Below are 26,123 nucleotides of genomic sequence, written 5' to 3'. Positions count from 1 at the left end.
ATCTATCTATCTCAATCTTTTTTAAATAGTAAGTCTTGTAGACATGTCATAGATTCACTCTCTTGGATCATCCTTATGACACCCTCTGGCATTTGACAGATGATAGGTAATACCCGCGTGTAAAACTTTGGTGATTTTTTTTTCCTCCTTTCACCTTTAGGGATAGGTGATTAGCTTTCTCAATTTGTTAAATTCAATGTGTTCTCAGTGGTATTTACATTGCTGTGTGATATTTCTCAGCCTATCTTATCTCCCAAGTTACACCATTGACACTAAGGCCAGATTCATTCCTTGGTAGAAAGCACACATCATGTTATTACTCTGTTGTTGTTGTTTGTAGCATTAATACATATATGGAGACACCACTAGTGACTCCATCCCACCTGTTTGAGTGTTGCTCTTGGTTCATGGCTACTTGTTCAACATGAAAACCTGTTAGTTTCATAGTTTATCCTCCATATTGGGAGACATGTGTTGACATGTCTCATCTTAATCTCGATTTGCTTAGACTAGACATATGTAGTTCCTTGAGGATTTCCACATATTGAAAAGCACCATTTGTCCCAAAATGGTTTATTTTGATATGAAGACCGTTTTCTAATACAAAAACATTGGCAGGTATGTGAACTGGTGTGACACATGTGAATCCTGACCAGTTGTGCTTTCTGCACAATGCCTGGCTTGTGTGGCCATACAGATTAAACACTGCTACACAATACCTCAGAACACAAAGACACAGATATAAGAGCCTTGGAACAAATGAAGACAGAACATAAGGTGAATTTTGTTGATTTTCTAAAGGTTTCAGTGTTCAGCTGTCATTGGTGAGGGCATACCAGGAGTTTGTAAGACCGTGGCACTTTTACAAAAGAACTTTCATCTGGAGTAATGTTGACGAGCTCTGGATCCACGATGGAACGGAAAGAAAAGTTCTGCAGCAGGGAGGTCATAAATAGGAAAATCTCTGTGCGGGCCAGGTGTTCACCTATACAGACTCTCTTTCCTAAAAATAAATTAAAAAATAAATAAATAAAAGCAGTAGTTTTCCTTCTTAATGTTTCCATGAAAATGGACATAAGAAAGCTTCTGACAGAAGAGACATCTGTGGCAACCAACTCTGAACAACAGTAAACAATATCAAAAAGCTCATGAAAAAAATCTTTTGCGACAAGTGTTGCATAATCCATATATCAAGTCATCCAGTCATATGCCCACAAAGTCCTAAATGCATGTATTTTTACTAAATTATTATTAAATGAACCACCACCAGAAAATCTTCTCGTGAATGAAAGTGGAGCTTGCTTAAAGTGCATAGCATTCTGGGTAACATTATTAAAGGAGTAGGGTCACAGGTCACATACACGTTTATTCAAAAAGACATTACCTTTAAAACATAACTATACCAACACCTTTCCAGTTTCTTTCTGCATGCACAACTTGTGTTTAAATATGTTTGCAAGTTTTATGCAAAATTTTTGCATACCAGTTAAACAATTCTTATTAAATACATACAGGAAGAAGAATTTCATCTGGTATACTGGTTAATCCAGCATATTACCTACTGCTAGGACCAGCTTTATTATTATCATGCTGGTTCTGGGGATAACAAAAATTTCAGGAAAATATTTAGTGAATGAGATCACCTGCAGGAAAAAGCTTTGAAAAATTTTGCTGTTAACCACTTTTCTTCATCATTATCTCCATCTGGTAACTGGACTGTGTTTGTGTGTTAGTTATTTGTTAATTATGTTGCTATCATCTGGGTTATTATGGTGGGTTATCATGTTTTGTTAAGTACAGTTAGAGGATCAGAACAAATTAAAACACTAAATGGGGAAGGGACTACACCATAATCCTCACCTCGGAGTATTACACCCTCCACACATCCTTCTGCTGATACAGTATAGGAAAGACACCCCACCCATAATTACAACAGCGCAAGTGAGCAGAGAGCTGAGGAGACTTCGTGCCAGCAAAGCAGCGGGTCCAGATGGAGTATCGCCATGACTGCTGAAGGTCTGTGCATCGGAGCTGAGGGGTCCTCTACAGCGCATCTTCAACCTGAGCCTGGAACAGGGGAGAGTCCCGAGGCTTTGGAAAACATCTTGTATCACCCCAGTCCCAAAGGTATCACGTCCTAGTGAGCTGAATGACTTTCGGCCTGTTGCTCTGACATCACATGTGATGAAGACCATGGAGAGGCTGCTGCTTCACCATCTTAGGCCACAGGTTCAACACGCCCTTGACCTTCTGCAGTTTGCATATCAGGAGAAGGTGGGAGCAGAGGATGCCATCATCTATATGCTACACCGATCCCTCTCCCACTTGGACAGAGGCAGTGGTGCTGTAAGAATTATGTTTCTAGACTTCTCTAGCGCCTTCAACACAATCCAACCTCTGCTCCTTAGGGACAAGCTGACAGAGATGGGATTAGATTCATACCTAGTGGCATGGATCATGGACTATCTTAAAGACAGACCTCAGTATGTGCGTCTTGGGAACTGCACATCTGACATTGTGGTCAGCAACACAGGAGCGCCACAGGGGACTGTACTTTCTCCGGTCCTGTTCAGCCTATATACATCAGACTTCCAATACAACTCGGAGTTATGTGCAAAAAAAAAAAAAAACCTTAATAATAAAATAACATGTGCAAAAGTTCGCTGATGACACTGCTATCGTGGGCTGCATCAGGAATGGGCTGGAGGAGGAGTATAGGAACCTAATCAATGACTTTGTTAAATGGTGCGACTCAAACCACCTACACCTGAACACCAGCAAAACCAAGGAGCTGGTGGTGGATTTTAGGAGGACCAGGCCCCTCATGGACCCCGTGATCATCAGAGGTGACTGTATGCAGAGGGTGCAGACCTATAAATATCTGGGAGTGCAGCTGGATGATAAATTAGACTGGACTGCCAATACTGATGCGCTGTGCAAGAAAGGACAGAGCCGGTTATACTACCTTAGAAAGCTGGCGTCCTTCAACATCTGCAATAAGATGCTGCAGATGTTCTATCAGACAGTTGTGGCGAGCGCCCTCTTCTACGCAGTGGTGTGCTGGGGAGGCAGCATTAAGAGGAAAGACGCCTCACGTCTGGACAAACTGGTGAGGAAGGCAAGCTCTATTGTTGGCATGGAGCTGGACAGTTTAACATCTGTGGCAGAGCAAAGGGTGCTCAGCAGGCTCCTATCAATTATGGAGAATCCACTGCATCCACTTAATAGTATCATCTCCAGACAGAAGAGCAGCTTCAGCGACAGACTGCTGTCACTGTCCTGCTCCACTGACAGATTGAGGAGATCGTTCCTCCCCCAAACTATGCGACTCTTCAATTCCATCCGGGGGGGGGTAAACATTAACATTTAATATTATACATAGTTATTGTCTGTTTTTCACCTGCATTATTATCATTCTTTAATTTACTATTATTTATTGTATCAGTATGCTGCTGCTGAAGAATGTGAATTTCCCTTTGGGATTAATAAAGTATCTATCTATCTATCTATCTATCTATCTATCTATCTATCTATCTATCTATCTATCTATCTATCTATCTATCTATCTATCTATCTATCTATCTATCTATCTATCTATCTATCTATCTATCTATCTATCTATCTATCTATCTATCTATCTATCTATCTATCTATCTATCTAATCCTGAGCATTTTAGCATTAGTTTTTCTATATCGGTACGGGCAAAATATGAAAATACAGGGCAAAATTTAAACACAGGAGCCACATCACTATTCAAAGGTATAAATATTAAACTTATAAAAATGACAGAAGATAACAAATATGTGTGTACCTGTAGAAAATGGAAGGAATGCGGGATTCATTTTGAAGTGACCATGCTCATCCAAAAAGTGACCAGGATTGAAGGAGTTAGGAGATTCCCACAATGTCTTGTCAAACAGCAATGAATGAAGCAAAGGGGCCACCATGGTACCCTGTATCATGATGAGAAACAACAAAAGACTTCCACATTAGCATCACTATTATTTTAGGATTTGGGTAGGATTATGGTGTGAGGAGTGGCAGTCACCACAATCTGTTAACCTAAGAACATGATAGTCAATCTGCAGGTAAGTGGACTGAAAAAGAGACATGACCTTTCAGTCAGGGCACACAGTAGCTTCAGATTGCAAGCATCTGGAGTGTCACTACATATTGTAGCGATCTAATAAGCTCTCCTGTGTGAAGAGAGCTCCATTTGTAATGGGCACCTGATGTCACATTCAGTAATTGACATAATATTCTTATATAATGTATTTCCATTGTTGCTGCCATTGGGTGTAAATCTGTGTATTCTGACATGTTTTTATTGTTTTCATCCTCTGGATAAAGACAAATAGAACTCCATGTGAGAGGGGAAGAGGTTGGTTTGAAGGATTTAATGTAACAAGTACTAGGTCCCCTTGAGTATTTTTTAACAGCAAATCTAAGATGATAAATCAAAAATGAAATCAGAGCCCCTCACCGCTGGAATGAAGTATCCTCGAAAAATGGTGTCTTTGGTGGTGGTGTGGATTACATTCAAAGGCAGCAGATCACTAAACCTCTGGATCTCGTGAATTACAGCATCCGTGAATGGCATCTTCTTCCGATCCTCCATACAGGGGCTACGCTCATGACCAATGACAGCTTCAATCTCTTTTTGAATATTTTCTTAAAAGATTAAAGTAGACACAGAAGTACAGTAGTTTATATTTTTTAGCTAAAGTCCTTTTTTATTACTGTTGTGGAGTCTTTCTCATTTTCATATTTTAGATGTTACAAGTATTTAAAGTTGCAATGAAGGTACAGATGTTAAAAATATTGTTAAACTGTTCTGTTTTTTTAGTTTTTTTTCCCTCTAATTTGAACTTTTGTATGCCTGTAGTATCAGTGTTTCTAACCCACACAGAAAGAGAAGTTGTTAGTTCAGAAACATCAAAGTAGGCAACCTTGCAAAAAGGGGCTTTTTGCAGAATGCAGAGGAGCAGCCAGATGTCACAGAAGACACACAGATTGAAAGGATTAGGAAAATGTCAATCTCCAAACATAGCACATAGCAAAATTATATTTTAAGAAAGGTCAAGTTCTAATTGTTATTTTCTAGACTTTCCACATACAGTACATAAAACGCAAGGCACTTGAACCACTGGATACCTTTATTTTGTAAAATGTACTGATATGGTCTATCAAAATGACATTTGACAGAAAGGCATGTTCCCCTTAGCCATCTCAAAATTGAAATTCAGCAGCTTAATGCCAGAATCTTTAATAAGCAGCTGCAGAGAAACCACGATCACTGAGAAGACCGATATATACGCTTTGAGATGTTTGAGCTGTAGCAATGTAACCTTAACACATTGACTGCTGAACCATTGATTACCAGGAGACTGCAGTACAGTTTGATGCATATGTGATAAGTAATGTACGCTATCGAAACTCATAAATATATAGAAAGCAACTGTTTTATTAATATTAACTCCATCAAAAATGTAAAAAATCTCTTAATTATTTAATTTTCACCAGTAGCATAATTAAAAGTCTCCATTGGAATAATTTGAAGCATAGCACCACACAGAGTGCAGGCTTAGGAGATCATGTGCTGCAAATATAATACATTTCTTTGCACTGTCCACACTTGTTACATACAACACATTTGGTAGTTGGTGACTGTTTTTTAGCTCGGTGGGCTGCAAAATGCCAACGTAGTGCTGGCCTGATAGCTGTGACAAGTCGGACAGCTTAAGATGAAGAAACACCATCAGTACCAGAGCCTACATGTTTATTCAACTGATTCTCACTATCTCGACCATTGTCTTTATCATCAAAATATTAATCTTGCAGTAAAGCTAGTTGTTTCAAAACATCAACAGCTTTATACCTTTTTTGCAGTGAAATAACTATGGACTCTCTATTTATAGCACTATTTTCCACGAACTGTTGCCATCAAAAAAAAATAATTCTATGGCTATCCACTAAATGGCAGCACTACAGTAGGTAACTGAGATGCGATAGCAAAACTCACCAGCAAGCTGGCTGCATCTGTAATGGTTATATACTGAGATATGACTTGTCTCACATGTCACATTTTAACAGACTCAATGAGATATGACTTAACTTGCACATCAAGTTCAAAGTGTTAAAAGACTGAATGCTGACACTCATTGGATGTGTTGACCAGCATTGCCTATGAATGCTACTGAGATATCCATGCTACCATGCTCACTTATGTCCCTCCTGAGGCTAAGTGCACTGTTTATACTTAAACAGCTGCACACTGTCACACCCCTAAATACACTTTACCACATACCACTACACTCCACCCATCCACAATGCAAATCCCACTTATTGTCACCAAGTGGATTGCTGTGGACTCACACTATGAAGAATCTCAGTTTGCAGATTTGCACTCTGGTGAGCCGCAAACCCACAATATCTGGCTCAGAAGGAGGTCTCATATGGTGTGAACTAATATTGTCAGCCACAACCTGCAGACTCTGTTCTCCTATTAGCTCATGCTGCAACAATACTACCTATTAGCTCACACTGTAAAGGGACAGCTTCTGAAACAGACATTGTGTGTTCATGGCTGACCACTAGTAATTCATCACAGTACAAATCTATGAACTGAGATGTTTCCTTTGTTTGAAGAGGATTAAAGAACCACATGTGGGTAGGGTCAGTTGGTGGTTCTTATCTTTCAGTATTTGGTGTGTAATCGGTAATGGTGCTGATGTTGCCAAGATGCATGGTTAGGTACAGATAATGGATGGGAGTACTGCACATGGCTATCAGAATATTAATGGAAAACAAACCAACATATAGTATAATATGTTCATAATTACCGATAGACAGTAAAGTAAACATGAGATGTAAAATTAAGACATGATGTTGTTCCAAAAACGTTTTCACTGGATACCCATAGCCATGTGTTTCAGTGCTGGGATGGGTTGGTTTTATACCTCTTCTTCTTCTTCTTTCGGCTGCTCCTGTTAGGGGTTGCCACAGCTGATCATCTTCTTCCATATCTCTCTGTCCTCTGCATCTTGTTCTGTTATGGGTTGGTTTTATACATACAGAATAAAATAAACTTGCTTACTAAGAAATTCTAAAACACCTACCTTGGATATGGGGGTACTTGATGAGAAGCATCAGTCCATATCGTAAAGTGGTGCTTGTAGTCTCTGTGCCAGCCATAAAGAGATTATTAATGGTTCCCAGTAAATCGTCATAGGTGAAAGAGCTATTGGGATTTTCTTTTTCCTTAAAAAAAAATGGAAAGAAAGGCATGCATTTTTCAAACCAAAGGGTTCTAAAAATAATTTTAGAAATACCATTTATTTTTTGTTTCAATGCATTTTTACTTATGTTAATTACTTTTTACATTATTCCTTGGCATTGTTTTGTTTTTCCTGTGCGCACCACCATTGTAGGACTCCGTATACCGTAGTGATACCTAAAACCTATACATTTCTTGTTTCTTCTACACATTTTTCTCATAAGCTCATCTGACCTCAGGGATTATTATTTCATTCTCATGTTTTAAAGTTCTATAATCAACTAATTAATATGAATTATTTGCTGTTTTACTGCAACACCATATTAAACTCTTGTAGTGTGGACACAATTTCGGGTTGCTACAGGGTATTTACTGCAGGGATATTTAGACCATCTGGTATATCCGCATAATTTTCCAAATTTCTAGAAACAAAAATCTTTCTGTACTTTGCTTTGCACTTGAATTTCTGTGTTTATGACCTTGCATTCCTTTGACTTATGATCCCTGGTTCTTGTTTTGTCATTTCTCTAGGATCTGTCTTTCTGGTTACTGACACCTGAATGCTTTCCTGACTACATGCATTCTTCATAATTTTTCCAGCCCTTTATTTTCTGACACTGGCAACTTTGTTAGCAGTACTCTTTAGTGTTGACAGTTGCTATTTAGATTTTAGGGGTGATATCAAGGGTCACAGATGGCATAACAGCAGAGATCAAGGGGTATAAACATCATCAACCCCTTGAAAATCTTAGTTTGTCTAATGTGAAAGGCATCCCGGACACAGACAGGTCGACATGTTTAAAGCACCACCTCACGTTTATTATACAACTATTATCTACAAGTGAAACATACACAACCCCAAAACTCCCCCAAAAGTCCAGGCCTCACAATGCCAATGCCTTTGCCTCTTCAGGTCCACCTCCACTCCTCTCCATCAAGACTTCGTCCCCTGCACTCCCGACTCCAGCCCTCGAATGGGGGGAGGCGGCCCCTTTTATACATACCCAGATGTGTTCCAGGTGCCTCCCGATTAGCATCCATTGGCACTCCCCAGTGTGACGGAAGTACCGGCTGCGCACCCAGAAGCACTCCGGGTGTCCCTGGTCTTCTTCCCCCCAGCACTTCCGGGTGTGGCGGAAGTGCTGAGGGCCAGGGCTCCATAGGCATTGGGGCGCCCCCTGGCGGTGACCACGGGCCCCTATAGGATTGAGCTTCTAAGCTCTGTTCCAGTGGTCCCCAAAGCCACCAGGTCAGTCTGGGGCAGGCGTAAGCCCTCCTCTGATCCTCCTGGTTGTCCCGGCTGGGTACCACCCCCAGCCTCCTGTGACACTAAGTTTGTGGATATATAAGCTCTCTGGTTACAAATTCTTTGTTGGTCCTGACTACGATTTTTGCCATACATCTTAGCTCTGGCGATGTGCACATTTGCTTTATAATCTTTTCACTTTGTTCCTTGGCCATGATTATTGTTTCATACCCTAGGCCTTGTTTATTAGTTTCTTTGACTCCTAGTAATGACTTTGGCTTGTATATTTCAACCTCATCCTATCTTCCAATTTTAATTTCTAAAATAAGTTGCGATTCTGTACAGTTTCAGTATAGAAAACTGATTGTCTTGAGTTGCAGGGAAACGTGTCATTCATGAAAAATTCAGGAGCAGATGAGCGATTTAGAAATGCTTTCATTCAATAGAAATACACGATTTAATATATAACAGAAACCAAAATAATTCATGATTTTGCATTGACTGTTAGGTGGCGCAGTGGGTAGCGCTGCTGCCTCGCAGTTGGGAGATCTGGGGACCTGGGTTCGCTTCCCGGGTCCTCCCTGCGTGGAGTTTGCATGTTCTCCACGTGTCTGCGTGGGTTTCCTCCGGGCGCTCCTGTTTCCTCCCACAGTCCAAAGACATGCAGGTTAGGTGGATTGGCAATTCTAAATTGGCCCTAGTGTGTGCTTGGTGGGTGTGTTTGTGTGTGTCCTGCGGTGGGTTGGCACCCTGCCCGGGATTGGTTCCTGCCTTGTGCCTTGTGTTGGCTGGGATTGGCTCCAGCAGACCCCCGTGACCCTGTGTTCGGATTCAGCGGGTTGGAAAATAGATGCATGGATGATTAAGAAACTTTTAAATTAAGTAACATTATTAGTGACATATTTTAATAGGCCTGAAAAACAGTTTCCTTTAGTTTTTTAGATTTTAAAATTTTGTACCATGGATGAACAAATATTGGTTTAGATTTAATGAAATGCTAATTGCAAGGTGAATACATTAAGAGGTTTTGTGCTTTCATTCAACTGAGTAGCTCAAACTAATCGTTATTCTTCAATGTCTCTTACTGTGATCCTGTTTAATTCAGGTCTACAAAGTGACACAGAGAGGCCAGTGAGGAAACACTAGAGGATGGTACACCTCCTGACAGCTATCTATCTATCTATCTATCTATCTATCTATCTATCTATCTATCTATCTATCTATCTATCTATCTATCTATCTATCTATCTATCTATCTATCTATCTATCTATCTATCTATCTATCTATCTATCTATCTATCTATCTATCTATCTATCTATCTATCTATCTAAAGAGCACACAGTCCTCATGAATAAGATCTTTCATTCTCTCTTAAGCAGATAACGACTGAAATTGCTGATCTCATCACCTCAGGATGTTAGATTACACATCTAAAAATTACAAGGGATGACAAATTAAGTGACTCTGTTTGATGACTTTCTAGCCATGTGTTACATTTACAAAATATTATGAGTGCACCCATTTTTGTGACAGACGGTGCTATACAGTATTGTTGAATGCTTTACAGGTGCAGAGTGTTCAGCTACAATCTCAGCACTTTTACCGTTTTCTATTCCATCATGGTAAGTAAAATATGAGACATCAGACTCTTCTGTTTGCAAAGTCCGAATTCCCCCATCATGCACGTGTGCTTGTGAGACAGTTTAAGGGCTCTGATGATGGTAATGTTCCTGTTGAACCAGGAGCAGGTGCTGTTGTCTGATGCCTTCTCTCTTTCTCCCTCTGCAGAACATGTGATTGACAGCCCTGCCACTGCTGACATCACTTCCGCTGTCTGACCTCTTGGACCCTCCCCTTTCTGCCTGGAACATATATGACCGCAAACCCTGCCATTGCTGTCACTTCTTTGTACTCTCAACTGAAAAGACGCTACTGTTCTTTGTGAAAATATCATTTAATGTGTTTTTTTGCTTTACATTATATGGGGTCACGAACGAGTCATGAACCTGTTTCAGCGTTGGTTCTTTTCTTTTGCTCCCCATTCCTTATCTTCCTCATAGCTGCATTATATGCATTGTACATCTGGCTGAGTGTTCATTGGTTTTCAGTTACTACATACATGCAGCTCACCTGTATGATTTCAGACAACATCAGACATGTTTAATGTTGTTGGAGAGAGTTGCAGACTGGTCTGAATGAGATGCTGGGTATTCCAGACTACATGACTTGAGTTCATGGGAGTGCAACACAACTCCTCTGATTCACTGAGATTAAGTAAATAGGCTCAGGAATACATGGACAGTAGTAAGACTATTGGAATTCTAGCCTGGAACACTAAGAGCAAGTGGGCTGTTTTTCTAGAAACATTCATTCATTTTTTTTCCCAAAACCTGCTTATTCCAATACTGGTCAAAGAGGGCTGGAGGCTGTCCTTACAGCATTAAGTATACATTGTCTGTTAATGAGGGTGCCAAGCAATTATATAACACATCCACCCCCTCACAGGGCCAATTTAGACTTTCCCAGTTAACCTGATCTGCATGTGTTTGTAGCTTGGGTGGTGCCCAAGCAGGGATTTTACCTGTAATTCTGGGTCTGCAAAGCAGTTGCACAAGCCACTGTAGGTGTTTCTTAAATCTGATTACTTTTCAGCAGCAATCAGGTTCAGGTTTAGGACTAGATTATAGAATTAGTCCAAAAAGTTAATTATTTATTAAACTCTAGGAGTCATAATGACCTCTTTTGTCTCCCTTATAACACTTAATCACTGTTTATTCATTTAAATATCTCAGTTCACTCACATAACAGTGATCAGAGCTTAAAACGATTTTTCAATGATCACAAACGTAACGCTGCTGTTTCTAATTCTCCTGTAGACTGATAAACCAAGACAATCAGCTAGCTGAGCTAAAATGGCATTTAGCCTTAAGGTTTCTCTTGTTCTTTTTAAGTGTTGGGCCCCTTATATCAAGTTCTCACCCTGTTGCAATACAAGATTTTTTCTGGTCAACCTGTTTGTAGATGTAATAATTTCAGTAACATTTATGAAAAGAAGATACTTCTAAATTGGTAGATGATCATCTCTCCATCCTCTCCCACCCAGTAACTGTCATGCATTTGTGATACATTACCTCTTTCATTTTAAGAAGGAAACTGTCGACAAAATTCTGAGGGCTGTCATTGCTCAAATTTTTACTGCATTCTAAAATCATTGATTTGATTGTGATGTTCATTTCATCTATTTGTTTGAACAATTCTTTATGAGATCCAGGCAGGAATTTACACAGGTTAGGAAATATGTTGTACAACTGGAGAGAAAGGATATAAAAATAAGAAATGAGAAGCAAATCATGCACCATGCAGTTTCATTGGAATAGTTTAATAAGTAAACATAAATATATTTTTTTACCTGTGTCATCGGGGTACTAATGAGAGCAACCACTGTGGAAACTACAGACACCAAGTGAGTGAAAATGGCACTCTTATATTCAAAACGTTTTCCATAAAGAACAGAGCAGATGACATTGCAAACAGCACAGCTTAGAATGACTTTAGGGTCTAAGGGAGAACCTGAAATTTTCAAACAAGCTCTTATGATTATTGGGTACAGAAAAGAGAAATTTAAGAAATCCTTTAAAAATATTGCGCTCTAAGATGTACATTTGATTTTCAGATCTCCCATTACGCATTCAAACCTAACATTTTTACTTCCTACATGTAATACTATACATTTATTTACATTAAATTTAAACTGCCACAAATCTGCTCAAGTCTATAAACTCTCCAAGTCCCTCTGTAAAGATTCAAGAGATTCCAGATTATCTGCCAATCCACCTAGCTTGGTATCAACTGAAAAATTAACTGGCTTGTTACTTACATTCCTATCCAAATCATTTATTTAAATGAAAAATTACATAACACTTCCAGTGCCTCTCCTTCCCAAGTATTTGACTCCATGTCACTGAACAATCGGGGGACTTAACCCCAGAACATTACATCCCCTTCTTCCCTATCGCAGACCTTGCTGAAGGCAGCCATGCTTCACTGATTAACTGCACCAACAGAAGCTGCCCTCATTAGCCTTTGCAATGTTTTAAATATGCTCTTGGGATGTTTGTAACTGATCCCGCTTGGACAACTGTCCAACCCCACCCATAGGCTTGCACACTGCCAAGTTTGCACCATGGCAGTCTCAAATCCTGTCATGTTTCATGGGGTCTCAAATCCTGCTGCGTGTGCATGCTCTCATATGAAATGGATCTATGGTCTAGTCTTCTTTCTTGATCCCTACTCAGGTAAACCTCTCCCTAAACTCTTCCTGGGTTCTTGCATGGCTTCTACTAACTAGAAGCTCACCTGTTGCTTTTTCCGTGCAGGCAGCAGAGCATCACCGGAGTGTCGGCACCTTCCACAGACATGTGTGTGGTCCAATAGGCCTCTCGTACTCGACACAACTGCCTATGGAGCTCTCTTGTGCAGTTGATTTGGCGGTCACACTGGCATGCCACACTGCACCCATTCAGCTATTCAGCATACTTTGCCAGCTTCTTGCACCACACTACACCCCCTCCTTCCATTGAGTGGCAGGCAGGGTTAACTAGCCCCAGGGGACAGACTTACCACAAGAAGGTGCCCATTTTTTCTTGGTTGGATCTAAAACTGGAAAAATTAACTTTCCTTTTGGGTTCCCAGATCACTTATCCTCTTGCCAAATCTGAAATTTAATGCCAGAAATGTGTAGAGTCTACCTCTTTTTAAAGCAATGAAAGCTGCAAACTGTGAGCTCTGTAGCTGACACGATTTAGATAAAAAGAAGTCAGTGCCATAAATGAATGCCCTTGGTAATGATTGTTATTTCTTTTTGTTTAATAAAGGATTCATATTATTGGTCTGGACCAATAATTGAGAGGAGGAGGCGGGTCTTCAGTTTAAATGTTCAATCATGTTTGAGTTCATTTCATTTTCAGGTGCTGTGGCTTGGCTGATTAAAGCACCTGTGTAGTAACCAGGAGATCCTGAGTTCAAGTCTTAGTGGTGCCTGCTCCTCATGATCTTCCTTTCAATTACTTTAGGCAGGCAGTGTAGTGGTTGAGGCTCTGGGCATCAAACCCTAAGGTTATGGGTTTAAATCCCACTACTGACACTGTATGACCATAAGCAAGTTACATGACTTGTCTGTACTCCAATTGGAACAACCAAAAGAAATGTAAACAATTATATCATAAATGCTGTAAGCTGCATTGGATAAAGACATCAGGAGAACATTTCTTGGAAGTGATTGAAAATCATTCATTTAGATGACATGAGATTTGGATTACGCAACACGAGTAAATGTGAGACTTTCAATTTAAGATTTTCATAGTTTGCTCTTTTCGACTCTGCTATCAGAAACTTTGTTATCTCCGTTCTGCATAAGATTTAAAAAGTTTCTCGGCCATTATAACAAACTAAGTAAGTAAGTAACATATAAAATATATACAGTATATATAATTTTTGAGTGGGGGATTCCTTTAACTCAGCTTACCTTGATATTTTTTGAATTCCTTTACAAGGTTTTGTGCTTCTTCTTGGATCCACTCCTCAATACTACGCCTACCTACTCCATAATCTCTGAGTGTTGTTATAGAAAACCGGCGAAGCTGTTTCCAGTTCTCGCCATTAGTAAATGCCACTCCTGCAAAAAGAAGAAACACTCATGCATAGAGCATACTGAAGTGACATTTTCACTTTAATTATCAAGTTCTGTCATTTTGAGCTGCTTCACCGCAGTTAGTTTGATATTCATTTAATCAATGTGACGGCCTGTTATGCCATAACAAAAATATTTCATTTACTCTTGACTTGAAGAGAATGACCAGTCTGAGGCTACAATAAATAATGGCATTCTTTTATTCACTACTCCCAAAGAAAATCTAAAAGGATAATCATAAAATGAAACAGTGTCCTCAAATATGACCCTGGAGTCCTACAGTCCTTCCAAACAAAGTTTTGAATTAGAATTCAATAATTGCTGTTTAAGTAATTTATGTGCTTAAGTTCCATTAACTTGCTTCTTAAGATTCTCACCTAAGGAAACTTTGATCTAAAATATACACTCTGAATGTATCCATTCCTACTGAAGTGATTAGTCTAACAATTAACAATTTCCTATTACACATTCAGTGGTGACTCCTAGATACTGAATGTTAGTACACCACCGTCCCAAAATTAACATAAAAGTCAAACACAAAAAATATTTTTATAATGATAAATGCCAAGTATGTTACATAATAAAATATACAATCCTCATAGTTTTTAATTTGAACAAATACATTGCAGAAATCTACTTATGTAGTTCACTATCACAGAGCAATGGGGCCCACCCTAGAAGCATTGGAGACAAGGCTGGAACCATCTGTTAATGACGTGCCAGTCTATAGCAGTGCACTCTCACTGTTCCAAAGGAAATTTAGAGTTGCCAGTTAACTGGCACAGCTTGAGAACCCAGACAAAGACCCATATGGATACAAGCATAATATCCTACACAGGCAAAAATAAGAGAATAAATCAAACCCAGAACTGTGGAACTGTGTGGTAGCAGCACAAACCACTAAACAACCATGTGGCCTTCTGACTGAAATATACTATGAATAAATCTTAAATCATGGGACATCTACTAATAAAATGTAAAATGTATTTCTATGGTGATGTTAAGATTTCTGTAGAATACTCCGTCCAAAAATGATTTTTATAATGCTACTTGTAGTTTATAGTGATGGTCAAGAAAAAAAACTGATTTCATGATTTCATTGGGAAAAGAGATAACAAAGTGTATAATAGAATGGCAGCCTATGGTGACAAAACACTGGACCACTGCAAACAGTATTAAAAAACATGCATGAAAAATCTCAAGTTACTTCTGTCACTTAATCAAACCATCAAATTGTCTCGCAAAATGCATGCATGTTTTGCTAAAATATTGTTCAATAAATATTTATGGAAAATTACAGAAGTGCATGCAGAGGAAACAAGTTTGAACTGAAGGTCCGCCTCTCCCCCTCATTCGTAGGTCGGGAGATTTGTATTCAATGTAAAGGCTCATTACCATGTGAACACATTTCCTCTGCAGGTACTGCTCTGATTTTCGGAAGTGTTTATTTAACAATTTTTTTGTCCATTGTGAGCATACAATTGAATAACCTGATGTTTGGATTATATGACATTTTTTATGGACATTTTTATATTGTTTGCTGTCATTCAACATTGATTTTCATGATATCCATTCTTACAAAAAGTTTGTTGTCATTGCTCTCCAGAAAAAAATATGAGATTAAAATCTTTTTCTCAGGCTTCACTACAAACTACATGGCATAAGCAACATATAAAAATATTTTGGGAAAAAAATTCCTTTAAGGTTGCGTATGTTAGGAATGAGTTCTAAATGTTTTTTCAGCTTTCGTTTATAATTATTCTATATACACCAACATTTTTTAGCTTATAACAATTGCCACTGTTTTGTCCTCCCATCTTTAGAGTAATGTCATGACTTGTTATGGGTGTATCCTTGGAGGCTATGACCTTTTGGTGTAACGATTCGATGGTCATCTAAGGTTCACTTCCTCATCTCAGTTTGCGGATACCAAGACCCTTTTTGCCTTGCTTACTTTTTTTTAGAGAAATAATTTGTCTGTATTTTTCAACTCTGATATTTGCCACTCATTTTGGTTTTGTTGTCAGTATAGTTTAACCTTCCGGTTTCAAACCTTTTTCACTATTTATGACTATGCCTTTTCTCCTGGTCTCCCTCTTAGAACATTGTAACATTAGAACATAAGAAATTTGACAAAAAAGAGGAAACCTTTCAGTCCATAATGATTGTTTGTTTAGCAATTAGCTAAGCTGTCCAAATATCTCATCCAGATCCTTTTTTAAAGGTTCTCAAGGTTTCTGCTTTAACTATATACTGTATCTTGGTAGTTTGTTTCAGATTCCCAAAAATCTTTGCATAAACAAGAGCTTCTTGGCTTCAGTCCTTAATTTTCATTGGTGTCCACGAAAGCCATGTAGCTGAAAGATTTTTGGTGGATCTACTTTATCAATGTCTTTGAGAATTTTGAAGACTTGGATTAGGTCTCCTCTACTTGAGACTAAAAATGATTAATTCTCTGAGCCTGTTACCGTAGGACATGTTCTTAAGTCTTGGGATACACTTTATTGCTCTCCTCTGCCCAACTTCAAGTGCTGTTATGTCTTTTTTTGTTGTTGTTGTTGTAGTGTACTGACCACAACTGCACACAATGCTCCAGGTGCGGTCTCACTAGTGTGATACATAATCTGAGCATAACATCCCTTGATTTATATTCAACAGTTTTTATGTTATAACCTAACATTTAATTGCTTCTGCACCATGCTTTGACAATGGCAACTTTACATTAACTTAAACCCCTAAATCCTTTTTGGAGGTTGATTCCTATAGCACAGTGTCTCCCATCTTATAATATAATTTTCCTTGCCATCTTGTAGCAAAACACTGTGTGGCACTGGCATGTTTTCCCCCCTTGTTCATATCAATTTTCTGTTTGTAGGGTCTACAGATTATTCTCAAAATACCAATGGACAGTGTGGCTTTTTGGGTAGACTAAACTAGAACCCATGTACACATTTATATGTGGACCATGAAATTTACTGGATCCCACTCTGTACCTCATACTACCAGTGTAGGCTTTATCACACAGCCCATTACTCTCTTAGCATCCTAGAAGGCTGCAAAGTTTTAAAATTTTATTTTGTTTTCAGTCAACTTCTTTTTTTAATAAAGGGGAATTCCTGCCAATTTACATTTTTGGTGTCATTTTAGTTCTTGCTGGTTAAAATTCTAAACATTTAATGCAGTCACAATTTAATTAACAATCATTACTTTTTTGTCTTCTTAAGTATAGGCTTATTTATTTATTATGGTTTAACAATTGGTGTTTCCTACTGATCACATACTTAGCTCTATCATTTTAAGTTTTTTTGTTAAGATACGTTACTGGATGTACATCTGACATACAAATATTGTGAGTCAACTTATATGCAAGGTGGGCACCGAATAGAGATAAAAGATGATTGTTTAGAACATGAAAACTTGTTTGATGAGTTAACAAAGATGTGGTCATAAGGACGAAAAGGGGAGTCATAAATAGCAGAAGTGACAAACTTAACAGTCAACCAAAAAACAAACAGGCAAAAGGTGACTCCCTTTGTAGTATAATTTTGTCCCCTTTTGGAAACATTTAGTCTTTTGCACCTAAAAGACAGTTATATATTTTTGTATTTTATAGAAAAAACAAAATACACACACACACCAGTCAGGGAGAGGAAATGGGGTTCCCACGTGAAACCGAAGTGATGTGGCATGATATACATACGTTCAATGGAAGTGCAAGCCCCCATAAACATTTGTGGTGTGTGATTCAGTGACATTGGATGGAAGAAGTGAGTTCCCATGTGAAACTGCAAGCAGCAACATTACACAGTTCAATACAAATACATTTGATCATGGAGTGGTCCCCCATGAAAGTTCACACATGCATTGACATTCGATCAAAGAGACAGGGCTCCTCATGTGAAAATTCAAGCGGGTATGCAAAGAAGTTGAAACTGGAAGAGCACTGCTCTGTTAATGAAGCCCATGACACTTAAACTGTAAATGTGCAAGCCACATTGCTTCAAAGTTATACTAAGCAGTACTCACAAATCAAGCAAAGCAACCTTCAGCAAACATGTTGTTCTTAATAGAGTTAAAACTGTGACTCAGGGTCTTCATATTCTGTATCACTAACATTCTGTAACCTTTCCAGGAGTTCCTTAGCCATATGTTTTCTCATTTTTGTAGAAGACATTTCCCTAGTACAAACTTCATGTCTTATTGTACGACCAAGCTATCTGCATGCACTCTCACAGAAGCTCGTGTATAACAATACATAAAGGTGCACTGTCGGATATGCAGTATATTTTCTGACTTTTACTCACAGCTGTGATGTTTATCACAAATGACCAATCATAGGCAACTATACAAAACTGGAAACGTCTGAAACTCAGCCGTCTAGTAGTAATGAGTCTTTCACTGTATGTGGAGTGACATACAGTAGGTGGGATCTTTGATAAAATCAGATTCACTCAGCTATGATGTGCTGCCTGGCTTTGGGTGTGTGTGTGCAACTCTCATCTTTTACTAATTGAAGAGAGCAAACAGCATGGAAAATTATGATTTAATTGAAAGAAGACATCTTTGGGTATTTGAAAACACCATTATTGCTTTTGATTGAGTTGGGGATTTTTTGCGACATACACAAAACAACATTGAAATATGGCAGTGTTCACCTTGTGCAGAAGTGGCTACATTGTGATTTCATTCATAACAAAAAATAAAAAAATAAAAACTAAAGATGAAAAAACAAAAATAAACTAAAATATAATTTTTGCAAAACCTACCAAACCCATTTGTGATCTTCTTAAACATCGGTAGACATGCTCTCCCTGAAAATGCATCTGCCTGCTGCAACAGTGCTTCTTGAATTGCCTGTAGTCCAACCAAAACAACCACTGGGTGTGGGCCAAGGTACACTGTCATCACAGGTCCATATGTTTCACTCAGCTGTGGATGGCATGGTGTGCAGTAGAGAAAAACAAGTAAAACCATTAATGAGAGGTAACGTGGCTGTGAGTATGAGTTGACCCTGTAATAAGAAGGCATCCCATAATTGACTAGGCGTGAGTCCCTGTCACCCTGTCATGAAAGAAGCAAATTCATAAAATTAACCTATTCAGTCAGTTTATCCCTTTACAACAGAAGACTTCCCTATTGGAATAATAGTTGACTGAAGAGTACCTACATCATAATACAATGTGGACCAAAGAAAAATTTATTGCAAAATATAAATATCAGTGATGCAAAAGTATAGAAAGGATAAATAATAGTTACCCAAAGGACAGATAAATGGAATTGTAAATCCGAATGCCATCAAACGCATGGTTCTTCATATAAACCCCAGTTTGCAATATAACCTTATTGTTACATTAAACACAATCAACAAATTACTTCAATGGACTATAAAATGCCCCAGAGATGCATATCACCACACATTAATATGTTAAATCCTTCCAGAAGACATGGGGTAACTGTAGCCCTTGTATCAGAAGAATGCCTGAAAAATAAAACATTTTCTGAATATTGGGATCAAATATCGTCTACTGGAACACTTAAAAAGTTCCAGTTTCATATTTAGAAGGCATATGTCAATTCCAGAAATTAGAAAGAAAAAGAGTACTGCTATATATGTGGATCAAGAACAAAGTCTCCATTGCATTTTGGAAATGTATTGGTTCCTTTCTCAAAGCTCTTCTAATCCAAATATACAGCAAAACCACATTCAATTGTATAATAAAACTCTACCCAGTATTGTAAACTGAACTAACATTTAGAGATTCCTCAAATTGAATGTCAGATATCTTAAAATTAATTTCACATTCCAGATTTTGCAAAATATATTCTTTCATATAGAACTATAGGCACCTGGAGTAAACTACCAAGTAGTGTGATGGGGAGTAGGACTCTATGTACATTTAAAACTCAACCTGATCTTATTTTGGAGAAATTAGATGGATAAGACTGATGGCCTGTTCTTGTCAAAAGTTTAACTAAGTTTCTAATGTTTACTTTTAAGATATCTGCAATGCATTTTGAGATACTGTAAAGTTTTCAGAACCATTCACCTTCTGCACTCTTAATCCATTAAAAATCAAATTTACAACACAATAAAGTGTATGGAAACTGAAGGGACCTGAATTCTTTTTAAAGCCACTCTATTCTAAACTGCACATCATCTTCTACAATTTTTCAAATAACTAAGTATGTCCTTAGTAGTCCCTATTACTGTTTACTGTAGAGGCGATCAGCTTCTTTACACTTGTGTAAAAAAACTGTATGCACAAAACTTACCTACAGTTTAATATTAAAATGAATTAAATATCTCAAAATGTTTTTTCTTAAAGAGAACAGCTCTCATTTAATTTCAATCCGTTGAATTTAATGTAAAAATTAGGCATATTCTGCCCATACGTGAAAGCTATATGATCAGCTATCAACCATAATTCAAGTCCTCACCTTCATGAAGCTCTCATGGGGAGTCCTGCTATTCACCTGAAGCATATTTCCAATTAATGGTAGGGGTGTTGGGCCAGGTGGCATCTTAGAATAAAGGTTTGATTTTTTTAAGAACATGATAAAAATCAATCCAATTAAGACACCAGCTAGAATCAGTGTGCTGAATAGATCCATGATGGTGTGTTATGGAGAAGTTAAATCTGAATCTGAACGGGGTATATAAAGAATCCTAAAGAGGCAATGCTGCCAAGTTGGCACAGTTCATAGCTAATCACTGCCAAAACAAACAAAGAAAAAAAAATCAAAAGAAAATAATGAAATGAGTCAGCACTGGAGGTGAATTGAGTTTATCGAGTGCAGAAGCAGGACTGCACTTTTCTGGGATGCCTCCAGATAGGATGAGATCCAGCAAGCTTTTGATAACAACCTTAAAGGTTATGGCTCCTCTTAATGGTCTCTTGACTGCAATTATGAGACAAGCTGCTTCTTTTAAAATAAAGATAATTAAGGTGAAGAAATATTCACATATAAGATAGCTCTAAAGTTTGGATAGTAAATAGTAAATATAGTGAAATAATAAGTCAAGATAAAAGGTTGAGGAACACCAAGGTATCCTATTTAATGCATTGGTTGCTGAATGTAACAACCTTAATGAAAACAATAAATGTTAAAAGAGTCTGGTTACTCCATCACAGGTTTGGTTTCTTCTGTGGAGGAAGCTCAGTCCTCTACAGTCTCACGTTTGTGACTGAATGCAGACTTCCCAATTTTCTCATCTTAAATAGTTGTCCAGCTTAAAGAGGAGAAAATGAATACAAAGATTTTCTTGAATGCCCTCCTCCGTTTGATGAATGAAAAATAAGGTGTTAAAGATTATGACACCCCATCCCTATTCACTGCAGTTTTAAGCACTTTTCAGCCATGATGATGCTCCCTATTTTAACTTATATTTAACCAAGAAAGAAAAATCCAGTAGAAGACTAATGAGTGTTAAGAGATTCATTGTGAGTAAAGCCTTTTCATATTTATAAGTAATAGCTGTATGACAGATAATTTATATTATGTGATTGCAAGCTTTGATTTTTTTTGATATCAATAAATCTTAAAGTACTATTATTATTTAAAAGTCATATAGCTTTAAATTGACCTCTCAATGAAAAGGGAAGCAATAAATAAGGTGATCAAATAATGACCTTGAAAGTTTAATTAATACAAGAAAAATGATCACATTTGTAATAATTAAATTTAAAGTATACTTATGACAGTATGTAGAAATGTTCGGAATTGGACAGACCCCACAGAAACAATTGGAAAAAGGAAACTTTTACTGAAGGTGATATTTACCAGATCTATGTAAATAATTAAGTGAATCAATAATAAATACATAGTTTGGATGAAAGGTTGCTTAGCTCACTTAAGAATAAGAATTAACAATAAATAAATTAGTAATATACTGTAACTGTTCAGATTCAATATCTAACATTGGGACCTCAAAAGATGTAATATTATTGACACTTGTTGGTGAAATTTGAAGACAACTATTAACAATCACTCCACATCTGCCTCATCAGAATCTAATGGGTGATTTAGGAAGATAAGTAAAACCATTAAGAGAGGTCTCAAATAAAAGGTTACTTGTGTGTTTAAGCAAAGTTTCATTAAGGAAATAAGCAGCATTTGTGATCAAATAATGCCATTAACAATTCAGAATATTTCAAATAAAATGAATTTTTTATACATCCTAGCAGATGATTTGTCTTTAATTTGAATTATGGCCTGTATACCATGGTTGCTGTTGTGCTTTGTCATTAAGTTCTTTTGAGATTTCCTAAAGTAGATTTCAATTGTTGCCTTTGTTTTCATCTAGACATGTTCTTGTTAAAATAAAATAACTGTACCCAAATGCCACAACACCATTTTGTATAGTTACAGGCATCATGATTTTGAGAGTTTAGCATTATCATCTTCCCACAAACCTTTTCTGGTTTTCAAACTTACTTTTGGTATTTAGGACTTTGATTTTGATCAACATTTTGAATGTGGCAACAGATCAGTCTGACATTTTGCAAAAACATCAGAAACAAACAGGCAGAGACACGAGTTCCAGAACACAACACACTTTTATTCAAGACTGGGGAAGAGCTTTTCTTTGCTCCCCAGAGCACAGCACAGTACATATACAGTAATTCACAGTCCTTCCAACTCCACTTCCCCGTTGCAAGTTACGTACTTCATCCTCCCGACTCCAGCTCCTCAAATGTAGTGAGGTGGGTCCTTTTATTCTAATCCTGGGAGTGCTTCAGGTGGCACATTAGTATTACCTGGAATCACTCCCAGGTATGGAGAAAGTCCATTGTAGGGCTTTGCAGCTCCCCCTGGCTGCCCCCACGGAACCCAACAGGGCTGTAGCAAACTCCAAGTCCCAGAATTCCCTGCGGGAACCAGTGGTGCCACAGCCGCCCAGGTGGGCTGCCCTCTAGTGTCCCAGGGAAGGTAGTGCCTCGGAGATGCCACCCTCCTCAGTCCTTCCATTCCGCTGGTGTCCCAGCTGAGGCCGCCCATCACACAAGCTAATGCCAGAGTAAATTGCCTGTGGCAGCAGGTGTCTTAAATAGGCCTCTCAGTTATTTCATGATTGCACACTTGAGAGCCCTAAACAAGCAGTACTATGGAGACAGGTCAAAATTACAAAGACAGAATTAAGCAAAAATAAAACAACAAACATGACAGTAGTACATAATAACAAAAAAAGGAAACAGGGAATAAACCCATATGTAGTCCTAATGTCTCCAGCATATAGCAACTATGGGTATAATTCATAGCAAACTACATTAATAACTAGGTAAATTGATCTCTGAGAGCAAAGCTCTTTATAATGAAGTTGACATAAAAGGTGCTGTTGCACATGTGTAAATTCAAGTTCCTGTCTGCTAGAGTGTTGTCACGTACACCTTCCTTGTATAGAATAGTTATTGTCTGTCATTAATATTTTGTATACTGTAGAACATGCAGTTATTATACATGACTGTTCAGTTTTTCACATGTACGGTATTTATATTAATTTTTTTAATAAAGTAAAAAATACAATTTGCCTAATGTGTCACAAAAATGTAAAGCAATATCTTTAGAATCTAAAATGTAGATCATAAGAAGGCTAGAGAAAATAAATTCTGTGTACAGTGGATTCAAATAGTATTCAGACTCCTTCATTTTCTCCACAAAAAGATATTTTCCATTTTTGACAATCAAACACTCAATTACGTATAATGTCAAAGTGAAAATATTTTCAGAAAGGACTGCAAATCTTTTTGAAAAATCAAAAATTGAAATTTCTCATTCATATACAGTAAATATTCAGACCCTTTATTCATACTTTGTAGAAACCCCTTTGACAGCAATTATAGCTTCACCACTTCTTGGGTAAGTTTCTAGAAGCTTTGCATAAATAGATGTGGGCATTTTATCCCATTCTTTGTAGCCAAACTTGTCAAGTTCCATTAGATTGAATAAGAAGTGTAGAAGAAAACCCCCCCTAGGAAGACAGGACAAGTTCAATCAATTAGATTTTTTTTTCAGTCACAGATGAGTACCTGGATTCTAAGTTGCAAGTCAGAAGAGCAAAGTTACATTTTTCAATTGGCTTTTAATAATTTCTTCTTCCTTCCCCTTCCCCTTAATTAATCAAAAACCATAATATTGTTTACTTAAGCATTTTATTTTATTATGCTAATGGGCCATTAGTTCTTATTTTTTTCACTTGTCAGAGAGACCCTAAAGAAAGAAAGGTCATCTTTCCTGTGTAAAATAGACGTGTTCCTAAAGAAACTGGAAATTGTCCTAGGTCAGCTTACTGCACCATCTTATGACATACGCCTGTATGAATAACCTGCCATTACAGCAAAACGGCTTTGTCAGCTATTAACCATAAGTAGCTTGCAAGCAGTAATTTTTTTTTTCACAGAAGCGTCTGTAAACTACTATCTTCAGGCCTCTTTACAGATATTCTATGAGGTGTCACACATTTGCAGTTGGGAGACACCTTCAGGACTCACACAAATGTAATTACACTCCCAAGCAGGGGGTTGATGCTGTTGCCTAAAGCCTTTTCTGTTCCTCTCTCTCCAGAAGCACTATTTGATGGTTGTATCCCTAATGATGTCACATCCGGTTCCCAACTTCTGAAGCCACCTCTTCCTATCCTCCCAAGTGAAAACCATCTCCGTCACTATCTTGGAGCCAGATGAAGATTCTCTCAAACCTATTGACAATACTTATTTTGATTTTGTGAATTATTTTTCAAACTTCCAATTATATGGGGATCACCACAGTACCGCAACACTTTATTTGTGTTTTCTCATTCTTACAGGGGTTTAACACTAGAATTACCAGAGCCTATGAAAAAACTCGTAGATCCGGCCCACCTTAAATCGCTTCTTAAAACCGTTCTCACCTCTCTGCCAGCGTCTTTTGTCATCTAAATGTACTGATAAAAACAAGCTGCCAGCAGCCGGCTATTCCATCCCCCCACCAACTTAGAACGTAAACGAGCTTTTCCCAGCTCATGCCTTGATTGATTATCTGGGAGTGAGTGGAGTTTTAGAATGGAAATAATAAATCGCTATTTGGAACACACGCATTTCATGTGTGTTGCGTTTCTGCAGTAATCTGTGTAACAAATGACAAAATGTAGGCATAAACTATGTAATGTATGAAGCCTGAAGTCCAAATATCAAAGAAACACTTTCACAAAAGGTACAAAAAAAAAAGCCGCTGCCAAAAAAACTGCCTTAGTGTGGGACATTGACACCTATTTACTATGATTGCCGCTTTGGCGCAACAGTATCAGTTGCTAACTGGCAATCAGAAGGTCATGAGTTCGATCATGATCATCCCCCTTATGGGATGTGAAGTGTTCTTATTTTTACTATTTTAGAATAAAAAGATACATTTGATTTCAGTCTGTAACAGCCGGTGTAATTTATGATATTTGCAAAGGTTAGCTTTGTTTTGTTTTTTTTTTAATTCACTTTTCATTGTCTCAGTCGTGTTCAGGATCCTTCCCTACCCCATGTAAAAGTATAATAAAACAAGTGCACTTTTATTCAAGAATATAACCGAAGAAAAAAGAAAGCAAGTTACAGTAGGCGGTTGATATGAGCTTGTGTGGTGCAATGCTAAGAACTGCTGATTTCCATTCTGTGCTATATAACTGTTAACTGTTAACATTTGAATCTGATGATTGCATATAGCACTGTCTTATTCAGTGTGCGCAAGAACATGAAGGTGGCCAGTTGCTGCGTGCTACAACGCACATTTTAAAAAAGAAAGAGACAAATATATGTGAAGAAATCATTTTATGATGCGAATAATACCAATCAGAAAACATCGTCGAAGTAATGCAATATTATTTGAAAACGAACAGCGTCAGGTTGGGTGTGAAGTTATACTGGCGCTGTTTGAGTCAGATCAGAA

The 26,123-nt window shown here is 37.9% G+C and overlaps 1 protein-coding gene across 1 annotated transcript; it reads right to left on the bottom strand.

The window, feature by feature from the left end:
* Window positions 1–557: 557 nt before the first annotated feature.
* LOC114648063 (cytochrome P450 2B4-like) lies at window positions 558–20,859 on the bottom strand. Its single transcript, XM_028796867.2, has 9 exons — window positions 20,652–20,859; window positions 18,980–19,142; window positions 14,049–14,198; window positions 11,934–12,094; window positions 11,656–11,832; window positions 7,120–7,261; window positions 4,485–4,672; window positions 3,813–3,954; window positions 558–1,003 (listed from the first exon to the last, which is right to left on the bottom strand). Exons 1-9 carry the CDS (start codon window positions 20,823–20,825, stop codon window positions 819–821), a joined length of 1,482 nt encoding a protein of 493 aa, XP_028652700.1. The 5' UTR covers window positions 20,826–20,859; the 3' UTR covers window positions 558–818.
* Window positions 20,860–26,123: the final 5,264 nt, after the last annotated feature.

The sequence above is a fragment of the Erpetoichthys calabaricus genome, chromosome 1 (genome assembly GCF_900747795.2).
Source record: "Erpetoichthys calabaricus chromosome 1, fErpCal1.3, whole genome shotgun sequence".
Classification (NCBI taxonomy): Eukaryota; Metazoa; Chordata; class Cladistia; order Polypteriformes; family Polypteridae; genus Erpetoichthys; species Erpetoichthys calabaricus.
This window is presented reverse-complemented; position numbering and strand designations above follow the sequence as displayed.